This window comes from Pomacea canaliculata, linkage group LG4 (genome assembly GCF_003073045.1).
Source record: "Pomacea canaliculata isolate SZHN2017 linkage group LG4, ASM307304v1, whole genome shotgun sequence".
NCBI classification, from domain to species: domain Eukaryota; kingdom Metazoa; phylum Mollusca; class Gastropoda; order Architaenioglossa; family Ampullariidae; genus Pomacea; species Pomacea canaliculata.
In genome coordinates this window covers 5,508,368-5,527,136 of record NC_037593.1, presented here as the reverse complement: position 1 = coordinate 5,527,136, position 18,769 = coordinate 5,508,368, and the positions used below count along the sequence as shown (strand labels likewise).

General features: G+C 45.5%; 1 protein-coding gene across 8 annotated transcripts in view; it reads right to left on the bottom strand.

Moving 5' to 3' along the window:
• Positions 1–18,769, bottom strand: part of LOC112562818 (homeobox protein cut-like 1) — a 91,714-nt gene that overhangs the window by 58,355 nt on the left and 14,590 nt on the right. For 5 of the 8 annotated variants that reach the window (XM_025236343.1, XM_025236336.1, XM_025236338.1 and 2 more), the window contains exons 2-4: positions 12,857–12,967; positions 4,732–4,858; positions 2,753–2,890 (exon numbers count right to left, since the gene is read on the bottom strand). In XM_025236343.1, the coding sequence (XP_025092128.1) occupies positions 2,753–2,890; positions 4,732–4,858; positions 12,857–12,967 (376 nt within the window). Of the gene's footprint in view, positions 1–2,752; positions 2,891–4,731; positions 4,859–5,167; positions 5,748–12,856; positions 12,968–14,524; positions 15,012–18,110; positions 18,359–18,769 lie in introns of those variants that run through there. The other 3 variants (XM_025236342.1, XM_025236337.1, XM_025236341.1) reach the window with 3 other exon arrangements.

Below are 18,769 nucleotides of genomic sequence, written 5' to 3'. Positions count from 1 at the left end.
CCCCAATCCCGGGGCTCGTTCAAAGTCAATGGCCGAACCACAGAGGACAAGATGTTCGCATTTTTCGACGGAGGGGGATTGACTGGCGGCACTCCCCACCCCTACCATTCGACTGTCGCAGTCCTTCTCACCAAGGGTACACCCCCGACAAAAACTATTGCCTGACAGGTGGATGAGGTACGGATCTTTCAGAAGAAAGCACGAGAGGTTAGCATTTATCGAAGATGACCTCTAACTGATCTGTGAACACGTGTCACGGCAGTTTCACGACCGGGTAGGGACATGCTAAGGGCGTACAAACAGTATTGGGTTGAAATATCCATCTAAACAGGGTGACTGAAGGCAGACCTTACTGCTACAGATGTAGATCCCTTGACTCGGTCATCAAAAATACTATTCGAGTAATGCTTCTTGTTGAGGGTTCGGTTACTTTTCAAGTTGCTGTCTAAGAATGTAACACTTTGCTGTGGACGAGAGTCCACGACTGATTGGCGAGTCAAAAGAAGCGCATGTCGACCGCATCAATCAAATCATGAAGATGAAAGCGGACGGACATGAAAATTTTCTGTCGGCATGAATACTCTACCTTCTGTTTGAAGAGTTCGAATTTGATATTTGCATAAAGTAATTTACAACTGTGTGGCGAGATTTGTGGCAATGAACTGAGCACTACTGACAGCAGAAAGAGCCGATAAGGGAGAGGGGGGTCACGATTCGTGTTTTCACTGATAAAGGTTTAAGGAAAACGTATTTTGAGCGCAAACACTAAGGATGGAAAATTTTGGGAGGCAGGTAGGTTTGCTGAAAAGGGGGAGTGTGGAACGTGGGGGACGGGAGAGATGCTGATACACCCAACGTACACATAGTTTCAGCTGAGCAGACAACAGATGTCACCCGTATGTAACCTTATCGCAAGTAGTTTTGATCTCTAAAAAAAAAAAAGCAGGTTATTTACGCCGCGTTGTTTTGTAAACATTAAAAAAACGGACGTGTATACTCTTACCTTAGTCAATGTCTGCTGAGAGGAAAAACAGCTATCTGAGAATACTATCTAACATATCGATTGTTCAAAACTGGCTTAATTGAACTTCGACGCCCATTATCAAGCTATTTTTGTGCTGACACCGTTTGAAATCGATGGAAATGTTGGTGCAGGCGGTAAAGGGGGCCGGGACAGAGGGGGTGGGGAGTAACAGTAGAACAACTGTTTACGCGTGTATCTTTAAATACCGACACATCGATCGCCATAAGCCAGGCCCGGTCTCAATAAAAGTCATCATCTCACCTCTTGCAAGCACGTGACTTCGTGCCAAAAATAGACAGAAAGACAGTTTTCGGACAAACTGTTGGCCTTCCGCATTCATTAGGGGAGAGTGGGGGTAAGAAGATCAAAACCCTCAGGTTTGTATTCCAGTCGTTTAACTGAGGGGACTGACAATGGCCGCTGAGCCTGTAGTAATGGCAGGCGAGAGGGAAGGGAATCCCACAACATACCCTCTCGCCCTCTTTTCTCATCACGTCGGAACTCCGGGCTCACAAGACTACTTCCCGCCCCTTCCGCCCAGCCAACTCCCCCCACCACACCCGGTCTCCCATCCTTCAAATCGCTCGACACATCCCGGGTCCCTCCCGCGCTACACTTCCGGTCATTAGTTTTGGATCATCGAGCACGATCATGCGGGGCCGATGGCTACTGTTTATCGCCCCTCATCCACCGCCTTAATTCCACCCCGTGTGATGTGCTGTGGTTGTACTTGACTGTCGTTTAATTGAGGAAATGGCACGGAGCGGAGCCCGACTCGCGCAGGTCAAAGACTACCAGCACGTGGGGAGGAAAATGTCAGGCGCCACCGCTGACAGGCCGACAACGACCGGTAGGGTTTGCCGTCGCCGCCGTCATCAATCTCTTTGTCTAGCGACGATGCTGGTGGTAATAGGTGGGAGGGGTGTGTGATGATATTTACTGGAAAAAGGTCTGCAAAGCCAACGATCAGCTAAACTGACCACTCTTCCAGTACCCGTGGGTAGAGGAGAGAGAGAGAAAAGGTTAAGCCGTCCATGGTGCCCATTTACTGGGCATCCATCCTATCGCAGTTTTTGACCCTCATCATCAGTGTACTTCCGCCGGGTTTTCTCCTCTGGCGGAGGAAAATTATTACATAACAATCTATTTCGGGTGCAAGATGCGTCGTCTGCGCACAGCAGCTCTTGCAGATCCATAAGGAAATGTCAAAACAGCAGTCTCCGACTTCAATAATCTGCCAACGAATACTGCTACTGCGCCGAAAATAATGAAGTCTCTCTCCACCCTAGAGAAGCATGAACAACTACACAAACGTGCGCGCACACACACACGCATTATGCGAAAAGAGGCAGGGAACGAGGAACATTTTTAAAAATAGAAAAAAATGGGTTTACGAGTAAGATGCACAGAAAGTTCCAGAAAGGGCACCGACTGAATCCGACTGATTGATGTCCCTTTATGAATGTATGCTTGTTAAGCCGCGAGTCTCGAAAAAGTTTATCACAAAGAAGTTTAGACAGACTCTTCGATTTCGTCTACAAGTCTTTGCAGCCATGAAGTTCTGCAAAGAGAGATATATTGTGCGTACGTGTGTGTGTGTGTGCGCGCGAGTCAATATCGAAGAACGAGTATTATATATATAGTGTGGTATGTCGGAATGCCGTGTGACGTTCACAAACGGTTTAAGTAAAGGAATAAGACATACACGCTGACCAGCTGCCCACTCACCTTGATTCTTGACCTCGGCGAATTCGTTGTTGTAGTCGTCCAAGGTCTCCCGCAGCTGTTTGTTCTCGATTTCCAGGTCCTGCACGCGCTGGGCTCGCTTTTGTGCCTGAACAGCTTGCTCAAGAACAGGTACTGGATCTGTAAGACACATGCAGCTTGTTCAAAAACATTCAATGGCACGAAAACACACACACACAGGCAGCTGCGATGTCCTAGGCCACATTGCAATTCTCCTACATACACAAAGTGACCTCCCATCATTCCTACCTATGCTCTAATATGCCATCCAGCACAGACAAACCAAAACAACAATTTGCAATCGCTGGAAAAGTATGGTTAGTCAATACTGCACTGATCTAGAAAACCTTCTTGCATAGAAAATCTGGATGGAATTAAGTTTTGATACCGTTTTAGGAAAAACTTCATGTTGCAAGAACTTCAAATCTGTTACTGCAATACACTTTTTTCTGCGTTTCAAGAGTTTAAATAGATTAAAGAATGCAAATGAATTTTTCAATAGTTCAATATTATATACTCTGCAGAATTCTTACAACTGAACTACTCAAACGAAAAACAGCCCATGTACTCCTTCAAATTCCAACACCACCTTCATTCATCAACAATGATGATACCATGAAACATTTTCACTAACAGGCATTCAATTCATTTGCCTAAAAGGTCCTTGAACCAGGAAAGATAGAAAAATCAAAAAGAGGCGCAGTTGTAACTATATCCAAAATCAACATTACAATCTGCATTTTCAAAAAGATGCTCCGCGTCTTCTACTAGATGGACAAGGAGGCCTGAAGTGGCCAAGGAGAAGGCACTCTGGCTGATCTCTACACATTGCAAGTGCACTTGTTGGCTCAAGGACCTATCTGAGTTCCAGTGCGACCCAAATCCACACTGAACTCAACAATAAGTGAGCACACTTTGGCCAGTGTGTACAATACACTGCCATCCACCCCGTCAGTAAACAAATTGTTTACTCTTATGTCATTTCTGCCTTGCTCACTTTAAAACATGACATTTCAGGAAACCCATGCATTCATTCACTGTGAGGAATACCCAACTGATGCCCTGCTGCACATCAAAAGCTCCTATTTCAGCAATGGAAAAATAGGATACTTTTAAAATGTCAACTGCTCTACTTCAATTAGCAGTAAACACTTTTATCCTACTTTATCTATAATCAGAAACTGCAATCAGTAAAGTACACCTGTATAGGCCTTATAGCCAACTGTGTTACTGAAAACACCGTGAACTATACAGTCTCTTTAAGGTGTTTTTTAAAGCATTGTTTCAGCTGCATTGTTTTGCATGTTACCAAATCAATACATGAAATTTGAATCAAAGCAAACTTTAATGTCTGTCCGAGGAAGTCCAAGACAGACATTTTTCTTTTGCTTACAAGCCCAACCACATATACAAATATAATATGAGCATAACAAACAGTGTGAGAATAGCTCTCAAGTAAATGTATTCAGGATATCACTTTCCTAGAAGATATTTGACTCCTAACTGACTGCTGGATAGTTGCCAGCTGTGAATCTGTCTTCAAAACAGATCACTCCCAGATTGTTACCTACCAGATGGATTTATTTTTTATTTTTCATATTTAAGGCCAAGGCCACATCCTTTCCTCTTATCACAGCATTGCCTTTGTGAGAGTTAAAGAAAAAGTCACAGTGAAAATGCTGTAATTATGACTGAAAGAAGGAGCAAGAAGTGGAAATGGTGTAAAACAAATAAATGCAAAATACAGAAACAAAGGTGATCTAAAGGAGATGTAGCTGAGCTGGACTACCTACTGTTTATACCACGAGGGATGAACAAATGCAACCACGCCCATTCACTCAACATACACACACACAGAGACACATAGATATGAGCTGTTCTTCAAACAAACTTTGAAAGTCTTTGTCACAGTGCATGATGAATCAAAGAAGTCATTAATGATGAATGAAAAAAGAATTCACCTGGTAAGTCTATGAGCCTTTTGTAGACGGACAGAAAGGCAGCTTCAGCAGCTTTGCTTCTTTTGGACAGCGAGTCCACTTCACCCTGGAAACTCTTCAACAGTGGGGCAACTATCTTTCGAATATCCTGCAAAATGGCAAAGGTATACACTTAGCAACCAAAAACAAACAATTACTACTGCCCACAATGAATAATCTAAGGTCTCTGCTTGTCTAAATAGTAGCCATCCCTACATCCTAATCAGCTCGTTACACGACAGTTAATCATGTTTGCACCTACTCTTGTCTACCTATGTTTACAGAACACATGTGCATGCATCACAGCAAAAATGAAAATATAAACATTGCATTCTTGCAAAGAACGGTGGGTGCCATATCATGTGTGAATGATCAAAAGTCAGTAAACAAGGCTGCAAATATCAGTGCATAACTGAACCTTCAGCCGCATCACACCCCAGACTTGTTGGCCCGTCTGTCTGAAAACGAACCCTTGGAAAATTCCATTAGACTACAGGCGATCGCATTTTCCTCCAGCCGAACACAATTTCAACATCTGTAGCACATCCATTGGCTTCAGGCAGCTCCGAAAGAGAGCAAATGGTGAAAAGGAATGATTTACTACTGCACAGGCATAATAGCAGAAACAAATAAAGATAAAGGCAGCCTGAACCAAAATCTGTGGGCACCAACTCTTTTGAAATCTGATCCATGTGGTATAAAGCTGTTCAAGAAATCTTTCTGCCTTCACCATAAACTCCTTTTTTTTTAGGGGAGGGGGGGCAGACTTCTTATAACACTGCTTATCAAATCGGCAATGGTCTGGCCCCAATCTTCTCGAACAAGCCTGGCTTTGTACTTCTCCACATCAAGTGAGCCATTGCTGTAATTGAATCCCTAAAGATGGAGTGGCCTGATGATTGAATCAGTTTGGTGTTTTTCCTCTGCCAATTACTGTACTCTGCCTCACACCATTTCTCCCCACAACCACTCGTTTTCCTCCATCACATTCATTCCAGATTTCATGTATGTCTTTCCCCAACCACCACCACCTTCCCCCCAACCATAATACTGATAGTGTCACTGAAGGCAAACGTTCTGCATGATACATGTGCATTAAGAATTCTAACAACACTCAAGCTGCAATGTTACATCTCCCCCCACCTCTCTCCTTGTTGCCAATGTCCTGATGGCGTTTTCAATCCGAAGGCTGCGCTGAAACTTGAGTGGTGAGTGTCTAGGGAGGTGGTGGGGGGGATGGAGAGAAGATGGAAAGGGGTTGGGTGGACCTTAATGCCAAGCCTCACAGTCAGAAGCACCGTGTGCAAAGATTTTCAACCACTGACATGACCTTTTCGTTGTTTGGTCTTGGCAAATCAAAATCACACCCTTAGCAGTAGGAATGAAAGCTCTCTCAATCTTTCAGCCAGTTGCGAGCATTCTGTAGGAGGGAAGGGGGGGGGCAACTCTACAGTCTCAGACTTGTGAATGACAGACACCTGGTGTGCAAAAAGAACCATATCTAAAAACTATACTCACAGCTTGATCAGACCTTGCAACAAGTGGTTAAGTGCTTAGTTTTCGAAAATGGGAGCCTGTTTTTTTTCTTTGTTTTTTTTTTAAAAAAAGCTTTGCTTCAAACAGTGTTGATCCATCCACTCAGTCCCCACCATTCACCCTCCGGCAACCCCTGTAATCGTCAGTGAGTCAAAGACAAACACTAAACTCTCCAAGTTGCGAGAGCTTTCCATCTCATCCCACCCTCGTCACGCAGCAACACGGGGTACAAGGCTGGTGGATGATCGAGCCCAGCGGTACTACTGCATATGGTAAATATTACGGACGGCAACTGACGTGTGACTGGTTCCGGAGGATAGGGAGGGATACGAGGGGTGGTGGAAACGATATACCAAGGCTGGGGGGAATGGGGTGGCAGAATGATTGCAACTTTGAACTGGCTTGCCACCACCACCACCAGTCCACAAGCTCTCTAAACTCATTTAGCTTAGTTGCTAGGTTTTGCTGCTGCGAAAAAGCTCTTGGCGTCTCGGAGACTTATCTCGGCTGCGCCAGTATGACAGGCCAGCCAGGCTGAGTCTACTTCCTGTCCCTTACATACTAAATGTCTGCCTGTGTAGACGCGGGGCCCCGGCCCGCCAGGAGACAGCTACACACGCGCGCACGGCACGAGAACCCCTCTGCGTGTGATGCTAACTGCTGTTGCTGATGCTGCTGCTGCTGTTGCGCACGGCTCCACTGTATCCGCTGTACCAACACACACTCGCTGCCACCGCTGCTGACTCCACTGCAACCAGTGGCCCGGCGTTTGACACGGGCGCGCTGGGAATATCTGCTGCCTCAGCTTGCCGCTTCTTGCGACTGGGGCTCGTGGGAGTGGTGATGGTGATGGTGCTTGCTGGCGACAAAGATGACGATGAGGCATACAAGGGGATTTATGGTCGTGCATAGCGCGGCCTTACCACTTATCTACCGCAGCGGGAAGTAGCGCTGTATATGGCGACTCTGAGCTAGCATTCATATTGCACATGTTTATGTTATTCGCTCTTATGAGGGTAGGGAAAAACATTTTCCATGTGCTGAATCAAACTTTGTGCTCCTTTTTTTTAACCTCCAGTCCTGCTATCATTTTGAAAGGCATTAAGAATACTACCGACCAAAAGACAAAAACTCCCAAATCATCAGGTCGGAAATTCATGCAATGTGCAGACACAATGGCGGACCTGAAACCTTTGTAGCTTGCGCAAAAACATAAAGGTCTCTAATTGGTGTAGGTATACAGAATTTGGGGAAATGTGTACAGTCAAGGACTTTCTCCAAATACTGGCACATGATGAAAGGTTGCAGCCATCTGCTACATCATTATCATCAATTTTAATGACCATATCAAAATGATGTAATATATAAAGGCTTTTAATGCTTTTTCCAACACAGTATGTCCAATGCCATCATTAGGCGAGCAAATGTTTTTTTCATTTTCATTTCCTATTCCTGTTTTTAAACATAGCTTATTTACTCAAACATACCTTTAAAACAGCAAGCTTGATACTGCTAAGCTGGGTGCTGCAAAGCTGCAGCAAAATTTACCCTTGAACCCCAGTACTCTGTCCTCCTATCTGCTGTGCTACACCTTCTGCATTCAATAGCATGTGTGTGTGTGTGGGGGGTGGTGGTCATGGACATTGGCTGGAATCCTTATGTCCCTAATGAATTTTTGATTCCTTCTAGTTAACTTCTGCTCCCCTCACAGTTTGTCCTTCAAATCTGTTACATTAAGCAGTTCTCTTTAGTGGGTGGAGATTTCTGCTGGAAATGTTCTGGTACTATTAACTCTTTAACCCATTCATGCCTCACCTTTTATCATTGAAAAAAAATTGTTTCTTTGTCTTCAAATTCTTATTCCTTGAACATCTGTAGGTCACATGCATGAATTTCAACCTCCAGCATAAATGGGTTAAAGGACTTTAATAAAAACATTTCCTGTTCATATAGTATCAGGTTTATTAATGTTCATTTTCTAGTTACTCCTGGAACTTAGGTGTGTCTTAATCTTTTAAATGTCAGTCAATATTTTTCATCACCATTACAACCCACACATTTATTCTAAAGATCCATTTATGTAATTTTTAAATCAACTGGAAGCAAAATCAAGTTATTTGCCATAAAGAATTGCGAACAAAACCATTGTAACCTTTCTCACTAGGGACAGACCTCATCCTGCTTGGGACAGAGATCCCATGACTGTGATCCACAGAAAAAAGACAATTGTGGTTAATGTACAGCATTGACCTCCAAGTCATGACAAGTTTAGAAGCAAATGCCCTCAGCCAGCCACCATACTCTATACACATTTTAAGCAACATAAAAATCTGATCTTCCTGCATCAGGTTTCCACTTAAGCTATTCACTTGAATCAATATAATGACCTTGTCATGCTGTCCTCGTGTTAAAATGACAACAATGCAACAGCTTCGGTAATTGTTTGTATCTTTGTCTTGCTCATACCCTTCTCTATGGTTGAAGTCACTCACTTAAAGGCAAAGGATGGGTAAGTCCTTCATGTATGCAGAGTACAACAAAAGAAAGCCTTCAAAATCTAAGAGCCCACTCCCCAAATTCGTCACCTTAAGATGCAAGGGAGCACAACCATCCAACCCATTTTTTTCTTTACCAGATACAAGAGTTCAAACATCAATGTGCCAGAGAGGTCGAAGGTAAAATATCACACTAGAATGCGGATGTGCCTAATTAGCCAAATTACCTTCACATCTTTCCCACTGGCTTCAGCGTTGATGCATTTAACATACCCAGATATTTACAGGTCCTGCATTTTTAAAGTATGTTATAACAAGCCATATCTCATATACTGGAAGTATATTTAACTTACAACCGAAATCTAGACTGTTTTTTAAGCATAAAGTATTTTTTAAACCGATTAATCTTCAAAACTATAACTACCATCCACAGAATGTACCCAAACTCCTGGTCTATTGTGCTAAAATACTATTAGCTAAAAGCTATTTTAACCGATGATGCGTTTAATTTTTATGGAAATAAAATATGGCATTCACCTATAACTTTTCATTTCTTTTTGTCTTCTGTAATTCCTTGTGTTAAAGACACTAACATACACAATGGTGAATCTTATCTATGTAACTCCCTGTGTTAAATGGTGAAATTCCACAATGGTGAAGTTTAGGTCCCTGTACTAAACTGCACAAGGTGAGAGAGATGAGGACAATGCAGTCCAAGGGCAGTAAGTTCAACCATCAATCTGATGACCGATTTCTCAGGCCTGGAGGGAGCACAGCCGGCGCAAGTGCATGCCAAAGGGTTACTTCCAATCATGGAAGGATGCCTGCCTGCTGTCCGAACAAACGCGGGAGAGATGGAGTAGAGGCAAGAGGTGACTAAGAGTCAAAACGCGGTCAGGCTTGCCTCTACCGGCAGATGTCACCTGGGACAAGAAGTTGCCAGACTATGATGATATAGAGCGGCCATTCTAGCTGCGACGACTTTAATATAAGAAATGCGAGGGAAGACAATCGCTTCCCGTCTGTGTATGTGTCCTCCAACAAGGTGGATATTCAATCGACATCACGATTGTGTTAGCAAAACCGTCCAAAAGGCAGGACGGAGAGGTAAGGGGGTGAGGATACAGAGGAGGTGGGAGGATGGGGGCAAAGAATTTCAGCTGCGTGTCGTGCGTTAAAACATGTCGACAAGGCTGCAGCACTTATCCCTCTTCCCCCCCCCCACCACCACCACTCCATCCACCCACTTTCAACCACCACAGTTGCTCCCTTCTGTCCCTCTTCCAGGCGCTTATCACAACACTCATCGCCCAGAGCCGATCTATCGAGCACTGGTACATTTATTTCATATCAAAAGCTCCTGGTTACTGCACAATTTAAAGGTGAACTCGAGGTTAGATGTGGCCTCTTGAAGCAGGAGAGCAGCCCAATCGCATGCCACACAAACACATGCATCTCCTTCGACGATGTCGAGGTTAGAGGACATATACTACTTCCCCTCGAAAACCATCGACAGTCCCAGCAAAGCGTCCCCTACCCCAACTGTCTCGGTAACCAAGGTGTTCCTGTCATCGATTTCTTCAGTCACAAGACAACAGTAACACCAATCTTGCTCTTTTCTTCTATTCCTCCTCCAACCATGGAGGCCATAATGTTCATTTCTGAATCGGTCTCGGTTTACACACCAAATCGGTTGCACATCGCATGCACACTTGTGTGAAAATGGACAGTACTTTATGACCATAACAAGAAATCACTTGAAAGATCATAGATAAGAGCTTTTTTAAAATCTCGTCAAGTGTTCCTTCGTGTAAGGTTGAAAAATGTCGAAGGGACGAGGAAAAAAGCCTAAAAGATAGTGTAGAGAAAATTATTTTTACATCGATAGTGAATCGGTATGAAAAATGTGCCTGTCAAAATGCGCTTAACCAAGACCGGTATAAGCAAAACTACATCAATTACTTCTAGGTGTATTATTTGGAAACTGGGCTTTGGTTGCGATCAGAAGGTAATAAATTATTCTGACAAAACTGCCAATAGTGCGCAGCTCTCATGAGGCTTACTGAGCTGTGGTTTCTCGCACAATTAAAACCTGAAATTACATAGTGCAATCGGAGCGCACTACACATTTCTGAACAGTCATGTAACGGCGAAACTGGATGAAACTGTATCGCTTTCTTTCCAAACCTCATCTTTTCTCCAGATCTCGTCTGCTTCTCCCTGGTTGCGTTATCGTCTGCTTTTCCAAATCTCGTTTACCTCTCTTCTCGAACTGCACTCTCGTCTGTTTCCCCAAATCTCGTTCACCTCTTTCTTGTTGGATCCTCGTTTGCTTTTCCCTGATTTTTCCCTCAACTGGCAAAAAGATGGTAAAGGCATTACGAATCTGGCGGTATCGGGAAGGGAATCTGACTGGTGACAGCGCCTCCCAGTAGTTAACCTGGGTGTAACTTGGTCAAGTGGCATACGAGTAATTCTCATCAAATGCTTCTCCGGAAAGCCAAGCGAGGTGTTTGCGCTCAGACACAAGTATGATCCTCTTTGCTGATCAATAAGGATTTTCCCCCCTCCGAACAAGGGCATCAGTGTGTCGCCAGCCCACCGCCTCTCGACGACGAAACACTTGACCAGGAGATGGTTGGGTGGAGGAGGGAAGCGGAGGTTGGAAGGGAGGAGACAGCAGACGAGAACTCCGCGAAGCGCTCAGCAGGTCACGTGACCAGCTCAGCCTGTGGTTGCCCGGACGTGCACCTCGGTGCTTTTGCTCGCTGTTGCAGTGGGTCTCAACCTCCTTTCTTCCTTTCTCTTTTTTTTGTTGGGATGATGAAGTAACGAACGTCCCTGTGTATCTTGTCTCCCCCACCCCCCTGGCTTCCTGCAGGACCGCTGTCTCATCGGACACAACGCTGATGGCGGAGTGCAGCATCAAGCTAGCCTGCGAAGAAAGGTTCTGCGACCTGTAAAGCTGACCTAAAAATCGCGACCGACCGCCGAGTCCTCACACTCGATCAGCGCGGACAAGCGAAGGAGAAACAATTACGTACTGGCACTGCGTAATTTTTATTCAGTAACACGCGCCGACCGATGCTGAAGGGTCAAGGGTGAGTGAGCCGAGGCTAGGCTCTCTTACGTGTCGCTGACAACGCACAAAGTACTTGACAGGCGGCTATTGCTAAAAGGACATAACAACAAAAGCCTCTTGCTTCTTCATTCATGGCGCAACAGGACATAAGCCGAGTCCAAAGTACTGAAAAATAAATATGGGAAAAAGTCAGAATAAAAGAACTATGGGAAGTACGGCCGGTCTCAAGCAGAATACGAGATGCTACAAGCAGATGGGAGAAGTTTACAGAATAAACGTTTAACAGTTTACAGGCTGTTTCTTGAAACCTTGTGTGAAGGGTTTCCCATAAGATCTTCATGACACTTGCATCTCCATTTTCATACTTTTTCTCTCTTTTGTATATTTAGGCTATCGCCATCAGTGTTTGCCAAGACTGCGTGTCCTGAGGTTAACAGTGCAATGATGTACAATAACTTGATGTAATCTTAACAAGAAAACCAACAAACAAAAACGCGGCTGAAATAAGTGTTGCCCTCACAATAATATCTAAAACATTAATAGCTAAACAGGTGCGCCAATTTCCTTTCAGTTTTCCACGACATAGGTTACACATTAAGACTACAATGAATTTATTATTATTAGGTCACCTATGGGATTTTAGTAATGAAGCATAGGTTAAGTTGCCTCAGAATTAGCTGTGGATAGGAAAAGTTGCCGGGTCGTTATATAGGAAACAGGCGTTCTAGGTGGTCTGTTGACAACGTGAAGACCCCCGTCTGGTGTACAGTCCACAGCTTTGGTAAAAACGGCTTCCTCTGTAGGTACTGAGTGCAGGCAGAGCAAACACCTATGGTTCAAAACTACTCTCTTTAATCTATTTTTGAACAAAGCCTGTTCTTTGACAAACGTGGCACTGAACACATTCACCGATCTTCCTAAAACTATCGCTAGTAATACTGTCCTCGCACCATTACCTCTGGTGTGCTCTTATTATTACACTTAGAAACGTTACCTCTGGTGTATTCTTCTTGAACTCCCGCGACAGCTCCACCAACTTCCGTCTCGACACGTCACTCTCATCTTGCCGGTTGGCAAGGTCAGTTGCAGTTGTGTCAAGTTCCCGCTGTCAACAGATAAGAGAGAAGAAGATATGAATTTAGTGGTCATCAACGTTCATCATCAGTCTAACGGCTTGGTTGGAGGTGGGGATGGGTGGGCTGAGGACGAGTAAGGTGGAAAGTTTGAAGAGGATGATCATGGCGCTCACACTTGATTCGCTTACTACAGTTTGAATGAGGAGAGCTGATCTTTTGTTCTTCACATCGACACTTGTGCCGGTCACGCCATAAAATGGCCGTCACGTGAAAGATCGCTACTTTGAACTTGCTTCGGTACGTGACACTGCCACAACGCCGTATACTTTTATGGCACTCACACAAACACACCCTAATATTGTTAAGGACACATTTGTGTTAACATTTAGGTTCCAATCTTCGAAAGTCATCTATCTGATGTAACTCGATGCAAAAGGGGTATAAAGGAATTTCCGCTCCCTTTACTAGAAACACACTTGCAACACAGACAAGTAGGTAAGGAGGGAGGGGGGAATGTATCACCCCAGCGAAGAAGCATCACAGACAAACGAAATCCTACTGGCATACCAGCGCTGAACAGCAATAGCTGTATACCGATGATAGGATTCCAAAAAGGAAACAAAAATCCCATTTTATGGGTTCAGTTTCTATGCCGCATTTCAAAAGGATCATCTTGCTATTTGATACAACGAAATAAATCAATGCAACAATGTGCCGCGTCTCTTTCGCTCTTTAAAATGGAGAGAGAAAAAAAAAACTGCTCTCCGAAGGTGGCCTGAAAGGAGTATAGTGTTGAACGGAGGGGGTAAGGGGCTACACGACGGGAAAGGTGTCTGTTGCGGGACACCTATATACGGGTGCGAAATCAAACCCTATTAAGGCCAACGGTCACGCTTCACAGGCGGAAGAAGCAACAAGGTCCCAAAGCAGCCGCCGTTCAGACAGAAAGCATCGCTTTACTGGAACTGTCAACCCCTGTGGAAGCACCTCACGCTTGGAGTAAGGATGGGCTGGGTGGTGAGAAAAATGCAGAACTGCACGAGTGCGCGCGTGCACACACACACACCCACTCTTTTTTTCAATATCCGTATGACCCAAAGCAAACAGATGTGTGTGACAAACTGTGCGGGGAGAGAACAACAGCGACCTTCAATAAACTCTCCCGTTAACGTTCACGTCAACGGCCCGGTCTACAGCCATAACCGTAGCGCCATACAGCCGAAGACGACCATGAGGCGCTGGGTCACGTGTCACCATGTAATCCCTGCTGAAAGTCGGCGCAACACGATCATCAAAGCTGGGATTCTCTCTCGCGCAGCGGGAATGCCTATGGAGAACCATCCCATGTGTTTCACTTCACACAAAAACGCAAACACGTTTGGTTACAAGGTAGGCCGGGCGGAGGTAAATGTGATCTTCGCTCCCTTCCCCAACAAACACAATATTTATCTATAAATCAACATAATTATCACCATCGTAGTCGTCGAAATTGCCGACATGCAGAAGTTATAATGTAAACATCCTACACGACTTTGGCACCACCACTCTGGCACACCTCAAGCACGTCCCGCACGACGGTGATTTACCTCGCTGCTGATGTTCGACGCCGCGTGTCTCCGGAAGCTGGGTCCCCGGCCACTGATGAGGATGAGCGGGAGGAGAGAGCAAGAGAGGGAGGAAGCCTGCATGCAGCTTGCCTTAGCCACGATCGCGCGCCGACTGATTTTTCCACGCGCTCTCTTGTCACATGATCTGGTCGTGCCAGTTCGACAGGCTCGAACGTACACAGGCTTTCACCTAGCCGAAGCAGCAGAGCAACCAGGCGTTGAATGCGGCTGTCAATTGATGGGGTCCGACCGACCGACACTGTAAAGGTCTCGTATCTTGCGCACAGAGAACTTGCCTTCCACTTAACGCCAGGGGTGAAAGAGAAGACGACGAGGATAGTAACAGCAATGTGTCCGAAGCATCGATGTGAAACACTATCACCTCTGCTCGATTACGTTTTATCCACCAAACCCCCAACATCCTCACCCACTCAACTCTTCTATATGCTTTACTGCTCTTCCCTTTCCGCGCGGCCACCCCAACCCCTCCACCTTCATCCTTCCAATCCACCGCACACTCACGTCTGCCACGCAACACCTGAACTGGATGGCTGAAAATAAACCGCTTTCTTGTCGCCTCAATAGGTGCCAGCAATCTCAGATGCCGCAGTCAAAAGGTGAAACTTAAGGCAACAGGTCTGGCTGCAGACGAAAGCGAAACTCTCTCTGTCCGGCCACCTGTTCGAACTGACCGCTCGTCAGACCTCGGCTACCTACGAAGTAAAATTTTCCGGTAAGAGATGAGAGCCAGCGTTAAAATGTAGAAGCTGGCGAAACATGCATCTTCAACAGGTGCACACACTTTTAAAAAATATTAAAATACAGCCTCATATCGCTAAAATGTCTCACGAACGTCCCACTTTCTGGACTAGACATTTTCAAAATGCGAATGCATTCTACAGAGAAGAATGGCATCGACTGATCGAAAAGTAAGTGGATCAAGCTTAACAGTCATCTGACAACGAAAATACAATACACACGCAATACCCCCTACCCACCTACCGAGTTTCATACCTAAGAATAGCCGTGACATTTTAAGACACAACCACTCTGGCAATCACCCACTGCTTGGGTGAGAACGCTTCACAGAAATTAACAACTTCATTACATGGGCGGAGACGGCAACATCAAACAGTATGTATCTACTATACACAGCACTGCGCCAAAATGACACTGATAAGCAACTGTGTATCATGACATTCAACACGCCACGACTCATCAGCTTGAGTAAACACACGAACCTCGGGGGGAAGGGGGAACCTGATCGACCCTACTTTGATCAAGGCTACCTTCAGGCTCTGGGGACAAGTACGTGGTCCACCCTGAATGAGCATTGCATTAAGGTTTGGTCCACATATTTATACATCTGAAATAAAATGATGAAACAAGTGACTGGAATTTTTTTAACTGCTTCTTGGCAGCCAAGAGAGATCATGGGTGAGTGGATAAAGAATTCACAACAGTTGTGTACACGAAATACAAGACGCCAAACAAACATCAGACGGAAAGATACTGTGTTCGTTCTATCCAAATGCTACGATTGTACCTGCTTGTATCTCTTGCAAGCGATGTCAACGATTAATACACTCTAACAATTTTTTTTAAACCAGTCCTATGCTCGTAACAATAATCAACTTGTACCTTTACATATCACATCACCATTTAACTATTTCCAGAACGATCTATACCGTGCCTACTGCTAAATTAAGTGTTACCTGATTCACTCAGACGTTGTCAGGTATAGGTGACCTACACTTTAACGATCATGGATTCTCTTCCAGTTCCTTAATGGCTTCTACCTACGAGACTACCCCGAAGTGGCCCCACATATCTTGTAGGTAATGTTTACTAGTTCACTGCTGACAAACAACACAATATTTTTGACAATTCTGAATAGCTTCTAGCCCCTCGACAGGTCACACGTGTGGACGTAACAACAGTGGTGCAGCAGGTGTTGACTCGCTGTGCGTGTGGAGGAGAATAAATATTATTACTTAGTGAGGTTCTGGAATTCTAGAAAACCTCGTGAAAGGAAACAAAATGTCCCTAATCACCTTGAGTCGAATAACGACCTCTGGTCATCATTAGAACGAGGTTCCTGCCGTCCCACCATGAGTTCTAAGGTGCACTGCGAACCCACCACCGATCGGGAAGCTAGCTTCTCAACTTCGCATTCGCCAATTTATTTATTTACAGAGCACGCAATGGCAGCGGCGATCCTATCTTCACGTCCACCTACTACACTTCCCTACTCGTTTTGCTGCCGGACAGACTGAGCCGTTTCCTCCCATCCACCAGGCTGGTTCAGATCAAACGAGGCTTGGCCAAGCCCGCTTTGCTGGCTTTACGTCCTTCTGACAGTGATCACCTTCTGCTGCCCGCGTAGTCAAGCTGCGCAGCCAACCGTAACAGGGTCATAGGGCTGACCAAAGATAGGTTGGCATAGCTCTATGGGTACCGTCACTTTTTAACATTTTTTCTTTCAGTCTTTTTTTTTTTTTTAACTTATTGGCGTGCAAGATTGGAGGTGTATGATTTCTGACAACTGACAACTTTATCGCGTCTCACCTGATCACTCCACTACAGGCCATTTCCAAAAATACCAAACATGTGCCTTCTCGACCCAATTCGTTAACTGAAGTACCGAGTGATTCTTTTTTTCTTTTTTTGATGGCAGGTCATCGACGACTGATATGAATAAGATTGCAGTGGATCTTCCTCCTCGCAAATAGTGTCCCAATGTAAGAGAAGACGACAGGAGAATATTTTGCATCTTACATAAAGACCGTATCAGAAGGTACAAAAGAGAATCTGGCAAATTCTTTGGGACGTATGAAGACCTCCACGAAAAAGACGCCAACTGAAGAGGTATGAGCACATCTCACAATTATCAAGACTTGCAAAGACGATCATGCAAGCAACAGTTCAAGGTGGTGAAAAAGCAAAGGATGAGAGCAGAAGAAATGGGCAGATAATATCCAGGAGTGGACTGGGCTATCATTCACCACATCCCAGGGAACAGCAGAGAACCAATAAGGCGAGAGTTGGTAACATCTCTAGTTCCCTCCCCTATGGCTAGATGATGACGACGTGGAACCCACAGACAACACAAAGCCACGGTGATCTGCACATGGTCCACGCTGGCTTTCTGGCACTTCACTTCATCGTAATGGCCAGAAGCAGCGAAAGATCTGTGCCGCGGACCGGACGACTGGCCTTTGATGATAGGGAATGGGGTGGGAGCCGTCAAAGCATGCAAAAAGGATGTAAACTCCGAAGAGAAAGAACGCGGAAACACATGCAAAGACAACTGAGCTGAGGGTCCGATCGTCTGGCTGCTGTTGCCAACTCACGTACGATGACAACCACTGCCATGGCAGCACCCAGTCGAGACAAGAGGAGGGGAGGGAGAGAGAATGTTGATGCTGATGCGGATGGCGCCGCCAGACACCCCCTTCCTTCCTCCCGGCGACCCAAACCTGCCCAATGTGATGCTGCGCGCTCGTGTGCGTATGTGTGTGTATTTATATATACAACGGAGATGGCACAGCTCTGTGTGACTTACCCACACCATCACAAGCTCCGTCCCCTTCTGCGCGTGCGTGGAAAGCCGGGAAGAACAGCGAGGTCTGCTGAGGCGGCCTATCTGAATGATAGATTTTCGGATCACCCCCAAAAGTCGGCGCGCAATGCTTTTCTCTATAGTCGCTTCCCATCCCCCACCATCCTCTCCCTTCCGATCCGCGTCCCGCTGGCGCGCAGTGCTGTCCCGCTTTTTCGTGGGGAAGCTGCCCAAGTAGATATTACCTCCCCTTCACACACGTACCTACCCTTGCCATCCAGTGCGCGCGCGCACACACACACTGTACTGTACACCCTCCTTTTCTCTTAGCTCCCCCTTGGCCTTCCTCCCCGACTCTGCTAGAAGCCTACATTTGGTGGCATGTGTCCCGGGTGATCAGCGATGACTCCGCTGGAATGGCTCACCCTATCACGGAAAGCGGGTTCATAAAAAAAAGGGAGAGAAACCGGAGAAAGATCGCAAATTGATTTTGTTTTCAGCAAAGCCCATCGAGACACACTTCGTGTGTGTGTGAGAGTGAGAGAAAAAGCGAGGGCAAGAAGGAAGAGGGTAAGGAGAGAGCGAGCGACGACGTGTGCTGGGGAGGGAGGGTGGGACGGGGGAAAGAGGTGGAAAGGATGAGAATGCATAAGTACATCAAC